Genomic DNA, 23240 nt, shown 5'->3' on the forward strand with positions numbered 1-23240 from the left:
GTACTTTTTTTTGAAAAATATGGCTCTGTACAAGGCTGAATTCTAAGGGAATATATAAATAATTATTTGAAGACGGATTAATATTATAGTATTGTTAGTATGATCGGAGTTAGGTCTGTAGTTTTTATGAAGTTGGAAATGTGCTTGGAATGTTTGTAAAATTGAATATAAGATTGAAAGATTGATTGAATGCGATATAAACACCATTTCCACTTGGTATGTCCCATATGTGCTAAATTAGCTGTAAAATATCCATTTGTTAAGTATGTTAGAGTACTAGATATTTGGATAACATTGTAAAACACTGGGCATGATCAAAAATTCTAGCATGATAGAAAATTGATACTTGAAGTGAAGTAAAGAATGTGGGGGTTTTCAAAACAGACCATACTTTTCTCTACATGTTAATTTATTTTTTCTATCTACTTTCATACAAAATACCAGGCAATAACAAATAATTGAGAAAATCACTCTTTTTTTATAATTACAGTTCTTTCATCTAGGGTTGGTATCAAACAATTTTGTGGAATCTCTTGGTTCACAACTCCAATGTTGATAATCCCGATACTCCGTATTCGAAAAAACTTTATTGAATAAACTTTTCAATAATTTATTTTCAACACATCGTTCGCCCTCATAAATTTAAAGCACTGTGTCAATTCAATTACCACGCCGATAGTCGACTTACTGAAAATAATGAATGAGTTTTCTGTTGTAACGAATCCAACTGTTCTGTAGAACTCAGAGATCTTCGGGCTTTCAACTGCTCGGCTTCCAGCTAATGAGTCAGGCTGCAAGCAAAGAGAAAGAGAGTGGGGACCAGCGAGACGATAAGAAGAAGAAGTGAGAGAGAATATAATCGAGTTTGACATTTTTTATCTAAATATCGAACAACACAATCGACTCACATACACATACTATTGATATCTGTGATTTTACAAATTTCATCTTTTTCAACTGTTAATTGTAACCTTTGCAGAGTACGTGTGAATGCACCATCTCAACACAAGAATTATTTGATTATCTGTGAATTCCAATCTAGCATTACCGTACAGTTCTTTGTATACACTAATTATGATCTTTCACACAAGTGATATATTGGTTTTTCAATGATTACATTAATTTTCTGGAATATAGCTCGACAATTTGATTCACTCTTTATTGTTTCACTACACTGTGTTACATTGTTTTGTCTTTTTTAGTTTTCTGAAATATAGCTCTACAGTATTCACTTTGATTACACTAATAATTGTTATTTCACACCAGTGTGTTTCATTGTTTTGTCAATGACTGTATTTTTCTGCAATTTAGTTTGCAATCACACACGTTTGTGACACAGTTCAGCACTACAAATTATGTGTATGAAAAAATCTTGAGAATGCTCTTTTAGCTCATTATTGAATTTATGACAAAACTGTGATTGTTTCTAACAAGTAACATTTTCTCTCAGTGATGGACTTTGTGTGTAAGTGTATTTGAACGTTTCATTTGTTGAAATACATCGTATTCACTGTCTTTTTGTGTATTTAAAACTAAATTTAAAAGGCATGCGAGTGATTTTAGTACTTTTATAACGTTACAAAATGTGAGGTTTCTCAGAAATAGATTCACTTCAACATTGATCTTATTAATTTCTGTACTGTAAGCCATTCATGCTTGTGTTTTGGATGTTAGTATGTGCATGTTAAAATCATCACAACATTCTCATTAATGCATTATGCATAACGACTGTATGAAGTAATTTTATCTAATTGTATTCGACAAAAACTATCATCACTTGTCAATTTGACACGGATTTTTCAGAGAATTTTTGCATGTAAATCTTTGAAGAATGGGATGCAATTTATTGAGTGAAGATCAATTTTTACTAATATACCGATATTTCACAATAATGCTGAAAAATATTCTTTGTGAATTTGAATTTTTTTGAAGTAAATTGATAAAAATTATTAGTACGTCTTGAGTGTTTATTATTGTTACTCATCGATGCTAGAAGGAATAGTTGAAGAATAAATCAAATTGATTATTTTACAGTGGCGAAGGCACGTGGGATTTTACACAAATACCATTGAAAGTTAAAACTTTGGCTGAATTGGTAAGTGTGGTCTTGAAATTTAGCTTGAAGTTCACCTGTTTTGGCAGTTTCTGTTCTATTATTTTTTTAACATTGAAATTGAGAAAGAGCTGCAATTTAGTTCCTTACATTATATGATTTGTTAACAATTAATGTCAAATTCTTGCTACCACAAATCTAATAGTCCAAGCAATGAATGCTCAAAGGTACCTATAGAAGGAAAAGTTTGGAAGAAAATTTTTAACCCCACAGTTCTGTTTAGGGTAGTAAGGAGGTGAACATATAAAAAGTCCCCACCCCTAACCCCTATGCTAAGGGGGTGGGGGTGGTTCGAAGGTACCATTTATGGTTTCTCGCATATAACTCGAAAACTATTCATCTTACGGACATGACTGTTCTATACAAAATTGAAGCTTACATAAATTCCTACAATATTTATATTACAGCTTTTCCTGTATCTCCTATAGTTTTCGATATATCTGCTCTTGAATGTGTGACATTTAAAAAAAACAAGTTTGCTTCCGATTTTTTGCCATTTTCGCTCTTATAACTTCTTAAATATCGATGGGAAAATCTATGCTGATTATGAGCTTATAGAGCATCGAATTTTCTCCAATTTGATGTATAATTTTACACTTTTACGCATTTCCCTACGACTGTTGCATCAGCTTTATTGTTGAGTATGAAATATCAGTTTTGCAACAATAGACCAATTGACAAAGGAATTTGGAGGGAATGTTTTGAACACAATTTTTGACTTTGCAGCTTTGTTGGGACCAGTTAGGGGGTGAACATATCAAAAGTCCCCATCCCTACCACTTGTGCTGTAGTGATGGGGGTGATTTAAAAGTTGCATTTTTCAATGTTTTGCTTACACGTTTATATCTTGAGAAAATTGCATTTAACCGACATGACTAAACATTTAAAAATGAAGCTTGATAAATTCTCTACAATTCTTGTTCAATAAAGTTTTGTGATATTTCCATTAGTTTTCGAGATATCTGCTCTTGAAAGAGTGGAATTGTCGAAATAACAGGTTTCTATCCATTGTTTTGCTCTTTCAGGGCTTATAACTCTCCAACAATGCATTGTAAAATTAATGCTCATTGTAGGTTTGAAGAGCATTAAATTATCTTCAATTTGATGTACTTTTTCACTATTCCAAGTTCTCCTTCCATTGTTATAGCATCTTTAATGTAGGGGGTGAAATTTTTAAGTTTGAAACAAGTGTCAACTCAGCGGTTCCACACCCTCAACAGAGGGGATGAAGATGCTATGTTTACCTTCCAACTAGTCCCAATCGAGCTGCGAAGTTAAATATTACGTTCCACACACCCCACTTCAAATTCCATTGTCATATGATCAATTGTTGCAGCATTTAAAATTCAACCCCCTACATTAAAGCTACTATAACAATGGAAGGAAAACTTGGAATAGAGGAAAAATACATCAAATTGAAGACAATTTTATGCTCTTCAAACCTACAATAAGAATCATTTTTTTACAATGCATTGTTGGAGAGTTATAGGCCCTGAAAGAGCAAAACAATGGATAGAAACCTGTTATTTCGACAATTCCACACTTTCAAGAGCGGATATCTCGAAAAATGTTGGAGATATCACAAAACTTTATTGAACAAAAATTGTAGAGAATTGTAAAAAGAAAAAATTGTAAAGAAAAAATAGTCATGATGGTTGAACGCATTGCTGCCAATATATAAGCGTGGAAGCAAAAAAAAAAAACATTAAAACCACCCTCATCCCTTCAGCACATGGGGTAGGGATGAGGATTTTTGATATTTTCTCCTTTTGGCTAGTCCCAAAAAAGCAGCAAAGTCAAAAATTGTGCTGAAAACTCCACCTCCAAGTTCCTTTGTCAATTGGTCCATTGTTGCAAAACTGAAGATTTCACACTCAACACTAAAGCTGCTGCAACAGTCGTAGGGAAATGCGTAAAAGTGTAAAATTATACATCAAATTGAAGAAAATTCGATGCTATATTAGCTCATAATCAGCATAGATTTTTCCCATCGATATACAAGAAGTAATAAGAGCGAAAATGGTACAAAATCGGAAGCAAACGTGTTAGCTTTCAAATGTCGCACATTCAAGAGAAGATATATTGAAAACTATAGGAGATACAGGAAAAGCTGTAATATAAATATTGTAGGAATTTATGTAAGCTTCAATTTTGTATAGAACAGTCATGTCCGTAAGATGAATAGTTTTCGCGTTATATGCGAGAAACCAAAAAAATGGTACCTTCGAACCACCCCACCCCCTTAGCACAGGTGATAGGGGTGGGGACTTTTGATATGTTCACCTCCTTACTACCCCAAACAGAACTGCAGGGTAAATAATTGTCTACCAAACTTTTCCCTCTATAACTCTCCCTTGACTGGACTATAAATGTATATTTTTCTTTGAGTTCTTGAATACTTCAGGCGGGATTACTTTATCTTATTCACTCATGATTAAGATTGTGGTCGACTCATTTCTTCCGCTCTTTTGCATCTCTTCCGCTCCATTTTGCATGGAGCTCAAGGCTTCTGAATGATATTATCAACCATAAATTATTCCATATCTATTATAAAATTTGTTTCAGAAAACTGAATTTGTTTTGAAAATTTCATCCGTATTATATTTCTCTCATTTTCTATTTGTAATGCAGCATAATTATGATTTTATAACTATTATTAAACGAAAATAATTTATAATTGCAATATCTCAGTAATTTTCATCTCTATGATTTTATATTTAGACTTCAGTTATTTTAATTGATTCAAATTTGAAATAATCATAACTGTCTGAGTCCTTTAGCATTGTATATTTATAATACTCAAAATTCTTTGAAAAATAATCATAATTTTATAAAAATTAATTTTTGTTTTTTGGCTTATGATGACCACTTTTCAAGAATGATAGAGATAACAATAACATGTTTTTATAAACCACTGAAATTTGTTAAATGCATAACATAATTTTAATTCATTTGACTACACTACTTCTAACATATTTTTCTTTTCCAGAGAAGTTTTTATTTGGAATTATCCAGAGGAGAATGCTTGCTAGGCGTAAACGCAAATATGCCATCACATGGACAATATCCTACAATTGAACTGGAACGAACGGCTTTAGGCGAAAAAGGTAATGTAGATTGTAACATTTTCTATTATTTATTGAAGCTCGAATAACTTTATGTATAATTATCATCTCAAATTATAAACATCCAAAATTCATTCACTAATCCGTGGATGAGTTTGAAAAATCAATCGATTAACTACAATAAATCAATAATGGTGAAAAATTCCAACATCAAAATTTATTTCGATCGTCTAGAGGCGCCACATCAGTTAGTTGAATACTGAATCTCGGAGGAATTAGCTAAGTATTTAATAATGACAATTTAAATCAATATAACATTGTCTCTTATAGTCTGTGTAAAATAAGTTGAGACTTGGCCCTCCATCCCAAGAAATTACAGGGTTGCCAAATCGAGTAATTGCAACTCTCTCAAAATCCCAATTCAACGTCAGTATTGGATGTACAATATCATCCCCGATATCCTAGTAGTGCTGGAAAAGGTTCAGGGTTGAAGGATTAAAAGGAAATTAAACTTCTATGATAAAATTGGAAACATCGCGAAAATTAGTTTTTCTTTTGAATATCACTTCTCTGAGAATCGTGGGGCGTCGTAATGCGTAATAATTTCATATACAATTAACGGGGAGAATGTATCCTTTCTATTGGTGTCTGGACCATTTTTATACGACCTAAAGTTATTTTTTAATTAATGATTATTTTCGTCAATGTCGAGATATTGTGATAGAGAAGTGCTTAGAAGAGAAAAAAGTTTGTTCAGCAGCTTTCCTTGATATAGGGCAAGGTTTTGAAAAAGTATGGCATGAAGGTCTTATTTTCAAGCTAAAAAAGCAATATACAGATATATTACAATCCTATCTAACAGACAGATACTTTAGGGTCAGGCATGAAAGTTCATATTCTGATTTGAAGGAAATTCTGATTTGAAGGAAAAGGCAGTGTCCTGGGACCAGTTCTTTACCTGCTCTACACCAGCGATATTCCCAGCCTTGATGAGAATACTACAGCAACATTTGCAGACGATACAGCCATATTATCAGTAGACAGTAATATTCATATTGCAACAGAGAAACTACAGCGATCCATCAACAAAATTCAAGATTGGACTACAAATTGGAGAATGAAATTGAGTGAAGCAAAGTCGATTCACATCAATTTCACCAATAAGAAGGACCTGCCCATACCAATAACTATCAACAACCAAGTTGTACCATATGCTAATGATGCCAAGTATGTAGGTATGACCTTGGACGCTTAGCTTCGCTGGAAGGCCCATGTCAAGAAGAAGAGAGAAGAGCTTGGAATCAAATATAAGAAGCTGTATTGGCTGATCGGAAGAAACTCCATCCTTTCAATCCGAAACAAAGTACTTCTGTACAAACAGATATTAAAGCCAGTATGGACGTATGGTATACAACTTTGGGGGTGTACCAAAGACAGCAACATCAATGTCATACAACGTTTTCAAAACAAAGTGCTAAGGAACATTGTGGATGCTCCTTGGTATGTCAGGAACAGCGATCTTCATAGAGACCTGCACGTCAACCTGGTGACCGCCGAGATCCAGAGGCATGCGGAGAGGCACGAGGGGCGACTGCACCAACATGATAACGTCGATCCAGCTGCTAGACAATGGAGGGTTGGTGCGGAGGCTCAAAAGGAGGAAACCGTTTGAACTAGTGTAGTGCTTGTTCAAGTAGTGTCCAGTGATAGAGCAGAGCAGTGATTGAGTGAATCTAGCTTCTATAGTGCAGTCAATAAGTGTACATATTAATTAAACAATAGCAGTAAGAGTTCCTAATGAGAAATTCACTGTTCAATTTTTCAAGTAGTATTTTAGGATAGAAAAAATTAGCTCATTAGTCTTTAGACTAGATGGCTATATTATTGACCAATATAAAAAAATAGACTCAAGAAATTGAGGATTCTTGGCATCACTAATTTGTTTTTGTATTTTTTTCAGTACTTGCTTGTAGGCATGCGCCAGTCGCCCAAGAATTCTTGAAGAAAGGAGCACCAAGAAGTCTGAGAGGCCGTCTCTGGGCTCAGGTCATGGGATCTGAAGTTAGAGCTGCTGTAAGTAATATGAAATTCAACTTGTTTCCAGCAAAAATGAAATAAATAGTAGATATGTTGTTGTGTATGTCGCATAATGTGAAGGATTCTTGAGAGCTGTTTCTACAGAATTTGGTTATAAATTTGTTGCTTTGAAGCCAACAATTTTTTATTGTTAATGTTATTCTCAAAGATATGTCGCACGTTGTGAAGGAATTTGAAGAGTTGTTTAAGCCTGTATACTGTAGAATACAGTTGTGAATTGTAGCTTTGAAACTGTGCTTATTCTCAATGTTAATGTTAGCAGTCTTGTTTGAAGGTAATCACCTATTCAAATTTATTTCCACAAACATTACAAATAAGAGCAAAGAAAACATTGCTTATTTCATTATTGATATTTTGATTGGTGTGTTTATGTAACTGAATCGAAAGTTTTATGAATTTGTTCCTCCATTGAGTGATTATTGATCGATTATGTGTATTTTTATGTGAATATCACGAATATGTGATTTTCTCTATAATGAGGTCCACGTTATAATGACAGTGTTTGACTAGCAATGGTATTGCTATCCTTGTCTATCATTCAATAAAGTGGATAGCGCTATCTCTTTCTCGCTTTGCTCTGTTGCCAGATCCTCTTTTAACAATGTAGAATAATTAATTAACAAAATATTTGTTATTTATTATTAAATTATTGAAAAATATAATTTCTTGCTTAATAAAATATAATTGATCATTTTAAACGAGAATAAACAGTTAATATTACTTATCTCTTTTCTGTATAGGGCTACTTTTATAGAAATAGAAAGAAAAATAAAAATCTTAGTACCCTTTATAGACTAAAAGGTGATTAAATATTTCAAAAAGGGTACTAAGATTTTTATTTTTCTTTCTAGTTAATATTACATTAATAAACGTGTATCAGCTACCGTTTATAGAAGGCATTGACAAGACCGAAGTTCTGCAACGTTGCTCTCCTATCTTCCTCCACTGCCTTTACGTGGATTTCACTATAGCTGGAAGGCTGTAGGTAGTTCACCAGGAGTTGAGCTTTTCTTTTTTATTGTTTGCAGTGGTTTTCAAATGGCAGTCAGAGTTCATCTCCTGGTAAACTAGCTGTAGTAGTGCTATGTTTGTATTGATTATTGCATAGAATAAAAATAAAGCACATAGGTTATTAAGTACACATCCTTATTAATTACAGTATTGATAAATATTTTACTTCTAATTTTCAGGATAAAGAATACTTCAATGAGCTGAAACAAATGGTCCTACAGTATGATTTGATGGTCGATAAACTGATCATAAAGGTAATAATACATTATAGATTTGTAAATTCATACTAAATTATAGTTGATTAAATAGGCTACTATAAGTTGTTATATAAACCCTTCAGTTGGATTTTCAATCTGCTAGGCTTGTTTTACAGTGAAATTTCGTTGTTTTCTTATTGATTGTACTCTTCCTATAATAATAGACACTATAGGTATAGGAAGGGAATATTATTATAATGTATACTAATTGCATTTGATGTCCCATCAACTGTCTCGTTTAAACATTTATATAATATCATATCTCCGAATCAGAACAAAACTCAAGCTTGTAATCGACCTACAATTTGAACGAGTTCAGTAGGAGATGAATAAAATACTACACTTTGAATAATTTATTCAATAATATTTTCGTATAGACAGTCGAGTAGAAACATGGAAATTGATTTACTGTCTTCGGAACATATTTATAAATGTTTTTCTTTACTTTCAGGACGTTCAGTTGACTGCTTCAAACGATGATCAATATTTTGTTTTTGAAGATGTTCTCTATCAGGTAGGCTACTAATATTATTTGTATACGTGATAATACAATTACAATAATAATAAACTCAACAACAATAAATTATTATTGATATTATCTAATTAACGTATTAATAGAATTAGAATTATCATAACAACATCTCGCTAGCATATCACTTATAAGGTTTACATAGTTTTGTATCAAATATGTATTTCTATTGGAATTATATCACCTCAATTCTAAAGGGTATGAACAAGCTTGTAATGAAGATAATGATTTGCTGAGGATGATGCCCTAGTAAGCTGTAGGTTTGTGCATGCATGATTTATGAAAGGGATGATTATCATGGTGATGGGGGTGAATGAACCAGAAATTTGGTGGGTTCCGAATAATACAATTAAAATATGACATTTCTTTAGTGATGCAAAGAATTAATCCATTATTTTCCTATTTTAATCTCAAGCCTATCAATTCAGGCCTTGAAATTTTGATTAATTTAATCAAATGTCTTCATCCATTTCGGTCAATATAAAACGTACTAATGATGTTTAAAATATTTTTCTAGACTACACTCAACAATCAACCACAATGACTATACTTTTTTTAGACTACACTCAACAATCAACCACAATGACTATAATCAATACTACAACTGTACTGTAATTTTCAAAATCTTGTTGTACAAACATTTACTATTAGAACGTATAACCTTGTTGAGACCAAGTTACCATTATTATTATATTTTTTTTGAAGGGATGGATTCAAGGATCCAAAGATTCAAAGAACCCCACAAGTAAACCAAAGCCTATTGTGTTCCCAAGTAGTATGTTAGTTAGGCAAACCAATACCTGTGTCCTTTACAAGAACCAGGAGTTTTTCCCTATGCTAACATCCCATTCCTCACCTGGTTGCAATCCTTGTCGCAATCCAGTGTGATATGCTTGGCAGTCTCTTCAGACTGATTGGTCCTCGTGACCTACGTGAGTTCCACTCCTGGCCTTCTTTGAAGGTCCTTCCGCTGAGGAAGGGGTCGCCAAGTTGCCTCTAGGGCGCCTGGCTACCCTTGACTCAGCCTCTTGACCCACATTTGTGCCTGGAGTTCCACCCATCTCTGGTCTCTTGGGTTTCTCTTTTTGCCCCTCCGAAACTGCCCTGATGGGGCAGATCCCGTGGGCTTGAAGGAAAGGGAACTTCTGGAGTTGGTTTGTTCGTGTGGTACCCACGAACATCTAGGGTAGTAGAGTCAATCCAGACAGAGCCCCGCATGTCCAGGCAAGGCTTAATACTATAGGAGGGCGCCTGGTATCCTGCAGGCACCGTTAGAGACACCATATGAAAGTACCACCCATCAGCACGGTCCACATAACATCTTGGGTTGGCCTATGAAGAATAAGAATATGACCAAGGAAGACTGACAGATAGAAAAAAAAGAATGGCACAAAGCTAAGACAATGGAAAAAGTGCCATTCTAGAAATGAAAAGTTCCAAAGCATATTAAGAAGGAGAAGAAGGGTTTTGGAAGAAGGGCTTTGGAAAGGGGGTCCCTTTTAGTCGCCTCCTACGACAAGCAGGGCTCCTGTGGGTGAATTCTGGTTTTCAACACATTCTTGAGTACGATGTTCGACTCAAAACTCCCCCAACCCACTGGGGGTAAGTTACCATACTTTTTATGCTATTTTATTGTACGGATTCAATTATTTTAATTCTATTTCAGAGATTTCAAAGTTGTATGTACGAATGCAATACTTTTTTAGTCTATTTCAGAGATTTTGAATGCTTGTATCTCTTTTCATCAGGTACTGTTGTGTTTCTCAAGAGACACAGAAATCTTGTCAGTTTACAATCACAGCTGTGGTAGTCCAATCCACGGCGTTCTCAAATCCAAACCGGCAACGCTTGAGAACACTGTCGTATATCCTCCCAGTGGTGTCATACCTTTCCATGGATTTACAATGTATGGTAAGTTTATTACAGAGTGCTCTGCATATTTCAGCTACGTAATAATATATTATTTACTAGTAATATAATATTTTCCCTTAATGTATTCTTAATAAATAAGTAAATGTTTGGAGCGCACAATCATTTATAGTCCTGTTCAATTTTGTATTTTGTGGAACGTCTGTTTGTATTGCATGACAACTTAAATATGGTACATATTGAGTATTTTGTACATACTTTTTATTGTAAGAACCTCAATAAATATATAATAAAAAAATCCAGGATTCTTAAAATAATGTACCTACCATAATTTCTGTGTTGTTATGTTATAAAAGTGAGCTTGAGGTAGATATCTATATTGAATGAAAACTATTCATATTTTCATAACCACTAATTATTTATTAAAACAATTTGATATGCTAGTTTTGGTTTTTACACCATTATCAATCTCTATTTAACTAGTTCACTAGCAGTTTCTAGCATTTCTCTAGTCTACTAGAGATTGGTTATTATCATAGAGAAACAATAGCGTAAGTAGATATCCAATGGTATAGGGCGTTTATGTCGCAACTTTTACTGTTATCCCAAGCCGATTACTGTCGATTATTGTTGATTTTTACTGTTTTGACCAGGTAAGAGTGTATGAATGGCACAATATGAGAGACTACCAGTGTCATAAAGCTTCACGGGAAAGAACTACGTGGGCTATCGGCTTGAGATAACAGTAAAATTTGCGACATAAACGCCCTATGCCATGGGATATCTACTTATGCTATTGTTTTTCTATATTATTATCTTGATAAGCAGGAGCCTAGACTTTCAACAGAGTAGGCTACACATGTAAAATTGTCATATAGTTTACTGGATGTTCACATCCTTTGTCGAGGAGCCTTTTATCTATATTAAAAACCTCCAATCATAATAGTTATTAGTATTATAATATTTTGTCATAATACTAGTGAGTAATATAAATTAAGATAAAAATATGGTATTCTAACTATTTTTCCTGGAAATTGACCTGTTGCACGATTTTAGTCAGAGGAAGAGACCGAATTTCAAAATATTCTCCCATGTCTCATTCGATTATAATCTGATCCTCAAATTTAGGTATCGTATTTTTAAGTATAATTTTCAAGAAAACTTCTTCAAAATTTAGTTTCTTTGTTTTTGACTCAATATTCCCTGGATAAAATTTACACAAAACTCATATATCTTATCCAAATTTATAAATTAGAAAGCAAAACAATGAATAATGAGTTTGAAAAATGCCTATGGATCAGGTCCAATTTATTTGATCTCAAACAAATACAAATAAGGTGATTGTAGTTAGAAAGACATTTGTACATGTCGTGGAATGGATACAGTATCATAATATTTCAAATAAAATTATACGCATAGCATCAGGTGAAAAGTAAAATGCGCGTGTTTGTGGCGTTTACGTCTGTACGCTCTTTTACATGTTTGAAGGTCACTATGTTTTGAGTTTTTGTTAAAGTACAGTTTTGAGTTCGATACAAATGGAATTAATGCTAATCGTCTGCATATTTTCAGTGTAAGAATTGTTTTCAAATGGTTAATGCGGAGCTTCAGTGGCTACCTTCCTCCAGAGCAGCTCCTCTATCTGTGGGACATAGTTGTTGCTTACGACTCGCTGGAAATAACCTCACTACTAGCGGTGGCTATTCTCAGCTTCAGGAAGCACAACTTGTTCCAAGTGGATAACATGCAAGGAATTGAGGTGAGTAACTCAAATAAGTTGAATATTATAAAGACTTGAAACTGTCTCAAACACTCAAATAAATACAGATAACAAATCATGAAGAAAATTTTCTTTGTTGTTTAACGGTGTAATAAACGAAACTAGTTCCTAATAACCGAAACAAATTAGTGGATGTGATAATTTCACGTTTTTTAAACCATCATGGATATGGGGATATCTACCACAACATCACTATCTACACTGAAAGGAAAATTCAACTTTAATCGAATAAGCCCCACTTGTTTATGCTTGTATCAGCATTTCTTCAAGAGAAACCCCGCATTAAATTCCCTTCGCTGTTTGACTGCAATACAAACAAGATTAAACAGCCAATAGAGCTACCTAGAACTGAAAAGTCTCACTAGATTCTATATCAAGTCTCATCTAGATTTTTATAATTGTTTATAGCTTATGAAGAAATTTTTAATTGTAGATTGGATTAAGATCAGATAATGTCATAATTAGATTCAATTGTGATTTGAATGTTCTGGTATACATGTTGAATTGATGAAGACTATAATAGATATTGATTAAAAATATCGAACTCTCAAATCATATTGGAATAACTATTCAGAACTAAGGTATTTAGCCGTAGCATTTATATGATTTGATATTGACATGCGTTAATAACTATTACCTATTTTGAATTCAACATAATCAAATACAATCTATAATATAGGGTGTTTGAAAAAGAACTCCTTAGTTTTTTGTGTCATAGAATCTGTAAAAAGTGATACTGTATACACTATTCTAGTTTGTAGTGTTTGATTCAGAAACTGTCCAAGTTTTGCCCCCCCCCCTGCAGTTGGCAGACCTGCTTGACCTTAAGACGGCGCCACGGAACAGTTCCTTCAGTTGACACTCGCTTTCCGGGAAGGTGGATAGGGAGAGCTCGCCCAATTGCTTGGTCACCATGAAGCCCGGACTTAGCCCCTCTGGACTTTTTCTTTTGGGGACACATAAAAAATGTTGTGTACACTGAAAAAATCCGACGGTTGGGATAGTTACACCTGATATGTTGGTGAATACATGACGAGAGCTTGAATATCGTCTCGACGTGTGCAGGGCAACAAATGGATCCCATGTTGAAGTGTACTGATGTTGAACAAAACTTGAAGATTCTCTCTTTCATTGTATGTACTTGTTGATTAAGTTTTCCATTAATTTACACATTAAATTTATCCCTGTGATAGAAACACTTCAAATTTCAATTTGGTATCAATTTATGTAAAATATTTGCATTTGTGTGCTTACAGGCTGTCCTAGCTGATCTATCATCAATCCAAGTATTATCTCTGCTTCAGATGGCGCTTATGCCTGAATGATAATGGCTATGAATAAAAATACAAGATCTGTCCAGGAAGGTTCATTTTTCTGAGAGTTCTACGTGGAGTAGCCAGTAGAAGATAATCCAAACCATGTATGAGGAATGATACTGCTATCTAGTCTTATATGAGAAATTTTGGATTTAAGAATAGGACTGCTTAAAAATGTTTTTGGACTCAAGAAGAAGTGTATGTTACCTGTGATCCCAATATGTTTCTCCTAAACTACTGAGTTGGCTGGTTGGTGTTTTTAAACTCCTTTCTATTGAATGTGAGAAACTTTTTGATTTGCCTGTGAATTATCTTGGTGTTATCAGTAGTTATAAAATTGAGTTAAATTAAGAAATTCATCCGCCTATTGCAGTTAAATATCACTTCTATTTGTATAATAAATGAAGTTACTGTAGAAAACGATTGTACAAAAATCAAGCTCTGATCTCCGACTATTGATGACAAATTCATCTGATCTCATATTACTGATGAAAATATCGTTTGATCTCTGATTACTGTTGTAATAATATTATACTCGTGTAAGAGACTGTAAAAATATTGGTCTAGAAGTTACCTATCAATCTAAATTTTTACTTTCTACTCTAAATAATAATTTAAACTGATGTTTAATAAATTTTATTGATTACAGCAAGTTAAATATGTTTTAGTGGTATTGAAGTAGTGAATAAATATTTATTTATAGCTACTTTTGAATTAAAATTATCTCTGCTATCAGATAATGAACTCACTTCACATGAATTGATGGTATTTGATGAAAATAAACACCTATACCGTTTACATCACGTGAGAGAGGTAATAGGGTAGGTATAATATGGCATTCTATAAACAAAAACTAGAAAGCTTGATAGCCTTTATTTGTGCCAAATATTTCTAAAATTATGCTTTTCATTGAATAACAAAAATATTATTTACAATGTACATCACATTGAGAACATCACTGCTGATATAGTCAGTCATATACAGTCAGACGACTGTATCCCTACTACATAAAACGTATCTGGAAAAATCAAAACGGTTATTATAAATGCAGATTAATCTAATTAGTTATATTTCATTTTTGTGAGTTTGAAATTTTTTTTCAGGGAGTAAAAAGTATTTTACAAATTTAAAAACATCATAGTCTTGTGTGGACATTATGGAGGTTTCGATTTCGAGTCAAGAATTCCTTCTATTTTTTTAGCATCAGTTGTAAATAAAGAAATGTAGATTGGAGTACGTAAGGGTTCAATAGAGGTAGGAAGAGAACGAGCGAGAGAAAATGAGATTGTGAGTGAATGATAGAAAGAGAATAATTAAAGCCATTGAAATTAATTGAAGCCTAAAAAAATGGATGATTGAATGGATTAATTGAATGCCAGTAAAACTGAGCATCCATGCAGAAATATTGGTGACGGGTGATGAGTGTGGATTGACTGTCTTTGTTCCAATATTGGAAAAATATTCATTTCCAGGTAGAATCGACTGAGTTGATTGAATTTCTGTCCTCAATGAATGACATCCTATTTCATGCTAAGCTGCCTTGCAAACTATTCTAGTGCAATTCGAACAACAAATAGTTGATTCATGATCATGTCACCTTTTTTCCAGTTCTACTTCATAGTTCAAAGTTCATAGTTTTGAATTTTTCAGGCTCTATTATTTTTTCAATTCATCAACCGTTCTGCGTTCTCCCTCCTAGTTCTCAGTCTGTTGGTTCTAATTTGATTGGTCAGACAGGAATATTATTCGAGGTTTCCCATCTAAATTTATTTTTTATATTTTGAGACATTTCAATTTCCCTTCTACATTGAACAAAGGTAGGGTTTTCATCTCGAATTAAATACTCTTATATGAATTCTGATTGTTCTGTTAGTCGTGAAGAGTGTCACAATTATTGATTTCAGATAGAGTAAGAGCTTTCAATATCAATTATTCAGATTTTCGTTTAATTGTTGCTATTCTAATAGCTTTAATTTGTGAAATATATCTTGTACATTCCACCTATACAGAGTACTCCTTAAAAGAGTCACTGCAAAGAGCTCAGGCATATTCGATGATATAAAGATGTTTTTTCAAATAAACTACAATAATTTTTGTATGTATTCGTATTGGTATGATTTTGCAGCATTACTTGGCTTACTTTTTTATGGAAAATTCAGTTTATATTTTCACATTCATCATCAGTGTTTCAATAAGTTTACTCTATCAGCTATTCATCCACTTTTATCTAAGTATAGGTTTTTGTCTCAATCACTTATTATCCATACGAATAATTAATTTGAATCCTTCAATCATCAATAATTACAGGTACAACTCCCATTTTTTTAATTTACAATCTGTTTTCATTATTTCATGTTTACTCTATGCATTTACTGTAATTTTTATGCAAATGTTTTTGTCTTGGTCATTTGTTATTCACAAATAAGAATTTTTCATCCGAATCCATCATAATTACAAGTACTATTCCAATATTAAATCGGTATTTATTTGTCGTATTAACTTTCAAGTTTATGTCCTATTCAAGAAAATTGATTATGTAGTCAGCTCCGCTTTTTTCAATGTGTTTTAAAAATTTCAACATCCTAATTATCCTGCACTCTCCGACTATTTTCATAGTAAGTCGCAACGTTTTTCGCTTTTAAAGTGAAAGTCGTCGCGAGTGTTTATTTTGCTGAAAGATAATTGGGGGGACAGAAGCCCAGGATGCTCTACTACGATTACTGTGTGTGAGGCACTCAAGTGTGTACAAGCGTATTGCTGTTGCTTACTCATGTGTGTGTGAGTGTTGTTGCGTATTTAGAGCACAGGGAAACAGGGAACTCGAGTTCAGTGTGCTTTATCACGTGATGAGTGGCTGTTATGAAAGGATAGGGAGACGATGGCAGGGATAGCAGACAGGAGGCTCTTGATGAAAGGGAAGGGGAAATTGAATTGATCCTTCCCATCCCATTCCCTTTTTCCCTCTTTTCCATTTTCCCTCCCTTTCACATGCGCAGTTCTGCCATTTGGCGGGAAACTGCCATTGCATGAGTTCTCTCCATTTCATCTCACCAACAGACCTACTGCGGTTCGCCCACGGTAAATCAATAACCTTACTATTTTCAAATTTTATATCACTTACATTCACAATTTCTACCAACTATAGATGTAAGGTATATATATATATGAATAAAATATGTATACAATTACTAAAGTTGAACTCCTAACCTTTCAGTTTTGACTACATCACACAAACAAAATTTTGAATCCGTATTGAAACTTCCATACTCTGTGTTTCAACTCATCAAAAACTCGTTGGACTTTCAAACGTGGGCTACAAACGGCTATGCTATACCTATCTTAAAATCACAATTTTCGAGTGTCAATTTTTGTAATCATTATTGGTGAACATTAAAGAAATATTCTGTGGAAATTATAAATCGAATTTGATTTTCCGCTGTGGGAAATTTGTCCACAGTACGGTAATTTTGAATGACTCCCTAAGCATTCAACATCTTGTCCGATAAACGGATTCTGGTAATTGGAGACAGTGTGCCCAGATGATTGGCGTAAGTAGAAGAACATTGTTCGACATTTTAATGGATAATGCACATTAGTTTACCAAATTGATTGTTTCAAATTATGACAATAAATTTTTGGGAATTTGTAAATATGACATAGGAAAGCCGGTATGAAGTGTTTGACAAAACATCTCAAAATATTTTGCTCCTGGTTTTAAATGATTAATTTGATTATTGTAGGAATTAAATTTCAAATTTCATTAAGCATTAATCATCTAAAAGTCAAGCTTGTAATCAGGAGTGATGGTGACAGTCGTATCTAATCATAGATGAAATACATGAATAAATAATTGAAAATTTAAAAGGATAAAGATGAAAAGAATATTTTTATAATTATTAATTGAGAATATATTCAATAATCGTAGTATCATCATATCTGATCATATATCATCATAAATATTGACACGTCAAGTTGGGTAAAATTATTGAATTTTCATTTCTTTAGTCAACTGCACTGTGTGTATTACTAATGTGTTAAGTATATTTAAGTATATGTGTTGTTAAGTATATTCTGTTGAAATAGTCATATTATTTTATTGAATATTTTTATTTAATATTTTTTAATATTGTATTATTTTATTGAATATTAAATAAATATATGTGAAAATGGATTGAGATATCAAATAACACAAAATTAACTGCAAATATAGTTTATATTTATAAAATATGAACAAGTTTGGGTCTAATAAGTTATTTGAAATAGTTGAATTTGTTGTAACATCATAGTAGTATAGTATAAATTGATAAAACTACTATTGAGTAGGAGATCCAAGATTGACTTCATTTTGACTAGCGCATAAATAAGACATTAAAATTAAATAAGAAATTCATAAATATGACATAATTTAAATAAACATCATTTTAATTATTAAGTATGTCATCAAAGTCTAATTGATGTATGTAGCACAGAAGATGGAAGCTGGGAACGTCTAGTTAACAATGTATGGAGTAGTTCTTTCCTCTGTTCTGAAGTCTTCTGACTTTGACAATGTTTGTATCCCTCGCGAAAATGATGAAACCTCTGTTGGTGCTTCAGGTGAGAAGATTTTTACTTTGTCTTCTCAACTTAATCTCAGTTTTCCTTGTAAGATTGCAAACATCATTCCTTCCCAGCTTCCTTCTTACAAAATGATTGCAAATGCCATTCCTTCCTAGATTCCTTATTAAAAATTTGAGACAGAAGGCTATTAGCAGATACAAATTATCACTACAAGTTATATTAGTTACAGATCAATACCGTTACTTCAACGGTATCTTTACTCTAATCTATTACTTTTTTATCAACTAGGATGTTTGTTATCCTGTTGTAATTTTTGTAAGAAATCAATTTTTCTTCTCAGATTTCTACTGGAGTGATGATGTTATAGGTGACCGGATGCTTCTGCCTGTGAAGTTGACACCTGCATGGGAAATTGCCTTTCTAGCTGTGCTAAGAGGTGAATGGAAACATATCAATAACAACTAGAAAACCCACATTCTGTCGATGATGTTGATACCTATTTTGCTGTGAAGTTGTGAAACTGGATTGAAACATTGAATAACACAAAATTAACTGTAAATATAATTTATATTCACCAAAGATGAACAAGTTTGGGTCTAATATTTGAAATAAATTTATTTTATCAATTTTCAGTAGATTCCTCTTTTTTCCATTTGTTATGTGAATCGATCAATATAAATTCTTGAATACAATATCATATTTGGTTACATCATTGTATTAACAATATGCTTGATTGTGCAATTAATCGTTAAACTGGTATAGTTGACTTATCGTTATTAATAGGTGCACTATTCCTTTGAATTATTAAATTTCAGTTCCTCTGAAGCATTGCAAAACAATGAGGGAAAGAGCCAACAGCTTATTTCAACAAAAGCGAATACAGTCATCATTGCTCAACAACCTACATGCAGTCCAATCAAAATATTCGCCACTGTAAGTAATTTCAACTATCCAATATTTATACCTCTCACGAAAACATGAAAATTGAAATTGAATCGTCATCAAGCAGAATAAAAATCAATCAATTATTATTGCATTTCAGCAAGAGAAGACGATTATTGACAGACATGACATTGATCCATGTTTTATTCTTAAATATTATTTTTGTTAATTTAAGTTGGGTCATCAAAAGTTGAAATAAAATTTGCTATTATTTTCCTCTTAATATCGTTGTACATTACATGTACATTACACCTACCAACCAATCTAATCTCATCCTCTTTTTATATTACACTAGCTGGAAACCCGTGCTTCGCAAGGGTCTATTTGAAAACTTGACGTACTGAAATCTTGAAGAATTGGAAATAGGCCTTTAACCATCCTCGGTTAATTAAGAATCGATAGGCAAAATTTCAAGTTAATCAGTCTAGTAGTTCAGTAGTTTATTTAAATTAAAACATAATTTTCCTATCCCGTACGTGTATAAGCCATTTCTTTCCTTTATTATAGTATAGTATAGATCATGATAATAATATTATCGACATATCCTGCTGAAATGAATAAGTATTGCTTTTCACTTCGTTACTTTTTGTGGAGCAATTCTCCTGTCATTTCAAGAGGGAGATCAATGTTGGTGGTTGGTCTGCGTTCTAGATAGATTTTTATAGCAGTCTTTCATAAAAAAGAACACCATGGAATTTTTCAACGAAATGTAAATCAAGTTTTGTTGTTTCCAGAGTGCAAATAACGACAATGAAATCAGAGTTTTGGTGCAGAAAGAATTGGCCGCTCTACAGGCTCAAATCAAGCACAGCCAGGCAGTACTTGAATCATTGGTGAGAATTTTATGGAAATCTCAGTTTTTTTTCAGTTTTCATCTCATATTAAATTTTACTCTTTTATAACGACTAATGACTTTTCTCGCCTTCTTGATTACACACTCATCTCGTTCCATGGCAGCGAATTTATTAATTCAAATTTTCTTGAACCATTGGTAAGATTTGAAACATAGGTCAGATTTAAACATTAGATTTGAACCTCACTTGAAGCATTGGTGAGATTTGCTAAGAATGCTGTCTAGGATATCCGAGACGACTAAGGCGTTACACCCTTCAGTCTGCTAGCGCTACCTGGTCGTGGGTTTGAATCCCGCTGACTGCATGGGCTTTTGATCTTTTCATAAAATCACCCTCGCACTTTCCATTACCCACAGACAATCATAAAGATCATGAGGGCATCATCCGCAATGAAAATACTATTAACTATTGAGAGATTATTCAGTGGGATCTAAATATTATTAATGAATCCATTTATATTAAAAAACATTGATGCTAGTTTATGATGATTATGAATAAATTCTGCAAAGCGTGAACTGGAGAATTATCCAACTATATGGAGCATTAAGATTTAATTTGATATTTGTTGAGACTTGTTGAAACTATTAATACTGTGCAATCTATAGAATTATAAGTTTAGTAACTATAAATATTTCATCACTTCTCTAGTGAGGTTTAGTAAGTAACTAGTAACTACTGTATGCATATTTAACTTTTATTCAGGGCGCAGCGTCCCAGGGCAATGGAAAGAAAGTGTGTGCCTTTATCCATCGTACCACTCAGACCTTGGGGCAGGAGAACCAACCAAGGTGAGCTTTAATTCAAATAATAAATAGCAATGAAAAAATTGAATTAATCGATTCATTTGATGACTTTCAAATCTGAATAAATTCATGTTTTACAGTAATATAATCATCATAAAATATGAATAAATCTTTATGTAGTGGCTTACGTAAAGCTTGTAGTCATTTGCTGTCATAATTCAAGATTTAATTTTGTATACCATGTATCAAATGGAATTAAATACTCTTCGATTTCAATACAAGAGTGTTGAAAATAGACATGGCGTCCGAAAGCGCTCCACAAATGTGAGTATAAGCCGATAGCTATTAATCATACAGATCAGGCTGCTATAACGTAACTTAGGTTGAAAAGGGAATTAAATAATCATAATATTACGGAAAGACCAAGCAGCTTCAAAACTAAACCTATTCCGAATTCAAAACTCCCGGATTTAGTTGGATAAGATGTGGTGTTTCATAATGCTGTATAACTTAAAGTTACACAGAAAAGCTCCCCTGCAACAATATTTCAAACACAATTCAAATGCTCACAAATGAGATAAATGAAGATGAAAATTATATTGACAAAACTGCAAAAAACAAAACATTTCCCTGTCCGCCCACATCAAGTTATAAAGCTGACAATATACAGAAAAAAATCAGGATATGTAATACAGAAAGGTCAATGTATGAAACAATTTGGGCTTGATGATTGTATTAAATTATGAGATTCGCCACAATTTCTAATTTTATCATGTAATAAGAGCTTTGAATGATTTCATACAACGATTCAAGTACGAAGATTGTATTGAAAATTGGAAGTTATTGAATTATATTACAATTAAGTTGTGTAATAATTGTTATTATATTACAATTGAGTTCAAATATGAAATATATTTGTGTTCAATTTGAATAGGTCACTGGAATGCATTGTCACGAAAGACAACAAGTCAGCAAAGGATTGGAAAAGTCAAGAACTCGCTAGCTCTTGTCCTGCAATCGTTACGAATGTCAGCATAGCTGTTCAAACCGACAATAATCGTCAAGTGGGTGAGTACTCACTTCTCATGTCGAACCGAAATCAATAATCTCTAAATAATTCATCTCATGATAAATAAAATCATGTCAATGTAGCTTGAGATGTCTGAAACGAAAATGCTTCATATTGCAGGACTTCATTTTATGGTGAATCTTCCCAATCAATTTTTATAATAATTTGTGGACAAAATATTGATGTTATAACACCTTTCAATAACTGATTATATTGTCAATATGATCTGTCAATCACTCGAATAATACTGAACACTTGAAATCACAAGACCATGGTTCTGTGTTAAAACCAACTAGTACATCTGACAAAATATGTGTTGATTTTAACACAAATCCATGACCCGGATTTTAGTATAAGTAGTTTTGTATGAAGTTTATTATAATAGAATTAACTATAATATTACAGTATTAATCTAAGAAATAACAAATCATGAACCTTTCTGTAGGAGTGATGAATCTTGAAAGTAAATTTCAATTTAACTCCATTCTCAACTTCAAAACATCTTCTTTGAGTGAAATACTTTTCTCAGAATTTTTAAAATTTTCGATGAATGATTATGAGAAATTGTTATAATTTCACATGAAATATTAGTTTTAGAAAATTATGATTATAGATGGTTTTACACACTTTTTATACACCAACTATATCACCTTTGTGATAGTATTTAAACTGTGTTTTATTTCTGACACCAGTGGCGGCTCGTGTTAAGGTTGCATGGTTGCACAACCCCCTTCATTTTGATGATAATAAATGAATTATTTTTTAGGAGTAAATGAAGTGACTGAATTTATAAGTGAGCTCTATTATTATCTCAATTACTGATATTAGCTTCACAATTTCATCATAATCCTATAATAAGAGCAGCAAACTGTAGAACGTGCACGCAGTTCACGCGAAATCAGACGCTGTAGTGGAACTGAATATTGAATATATAGCATTAGAGGTTGCAATCCTCCTGCAACCAAACTCATGTACGCGCACTATTACTATGTATATTAGTAGTGTGATATATTTTTCTACACGAGCCCATAAGAC

At 32.9% G+C, this 23240-nt stretch overlaps 2 protein-coding genes across 7 annotated transcripts in view; both read left to right on the forward strand.

The window, feature by feature from the left end:
• LOC111044956 (TBC1 domain family member 19) overlaps positions 1-14667 on the forward strand; it is a 22869-nt gene extending 8202 nt beyond the window's left edge. Inside the window, exons 6-13 of the mRNA XM_039422750.1 lie at positions 2035-2095; positions 5103-5220; positions 7139-7251; positions 8466-8540; positions 8995-9057; positions 10821-11042; positions 12446-12700; positions 13978-14667. Of these exons, the coding sequence (XP_039278684.1) occupies positions 2035-2095; positions 5103-5220; positions 7139-7251; positions 8466-8540; positions 8995-9057; positions 10821-11042; positions 12446-12700; positions 13978-14046 (976 nt within the window). The 3' untranslated portion in view covers positions 14047-14667. The remainder of the gene's footprint in view (positions 1-2034; positions 2096-5102; positions 5221-7138; positions 7252-8465; positions 8541-8994; positions 9058-10820; positions 11043-12445; positions 12701-13977) is intronic.
• Positions 14668-16496: 1829 nt separating this feature from the next.
• Positions 16497-23240, forward strand: part of LOC111044961 — a 49046-nt gene continuing 42302 nt past the window's right edge. The window contains exons 1-6 of one of the 6 annotated variants that reach the window (XR_005570720.1): positions 16497-17585; positions 18938-19033; positions 19413-19530; positions 20274-20372; positions 21096-21181; positions 22071-22204. Coding sequence is in view for 5 of the 6 variants with exons in the window: in XM_039423400.1 (XP_039279334.1) it covers positions 19002-19033; positions 19413-19530; positions 20274-20372; positions 21096-21181; positions 22071-22204 (469 nt within the window). In the remaining variant the exon portion in view is untranslated. Of the gene's footprint in view, positions 17586-17685; positions 17706-18937; positions 19034-19412; positions 19531-20273; positions 20373-21095; positions 21182-22070; positions 22205-23240 lie in introns of those variants that run through there. The other 5 variants (XM_039423400.1, XM_039423399.1, XM_039423395.1 and 2 more) reach the window with 5 other exon arrangements.

The sequence above is a fragment of the Nilaparvata lugens genome, chromosome 3 (genome assembly GCF_014356525.2).
Source record: "Nilaparvata lugens isolate BPH chromosome 3, ASM1435652v1, whole genome shotgun sequence".
Lineage (NCBI taxonomy): Eukaryota > Metazoa > Arthropoda > Insecta > Hemiptera > Delphacidae > Nilaparvata > Nilaparvata lugens.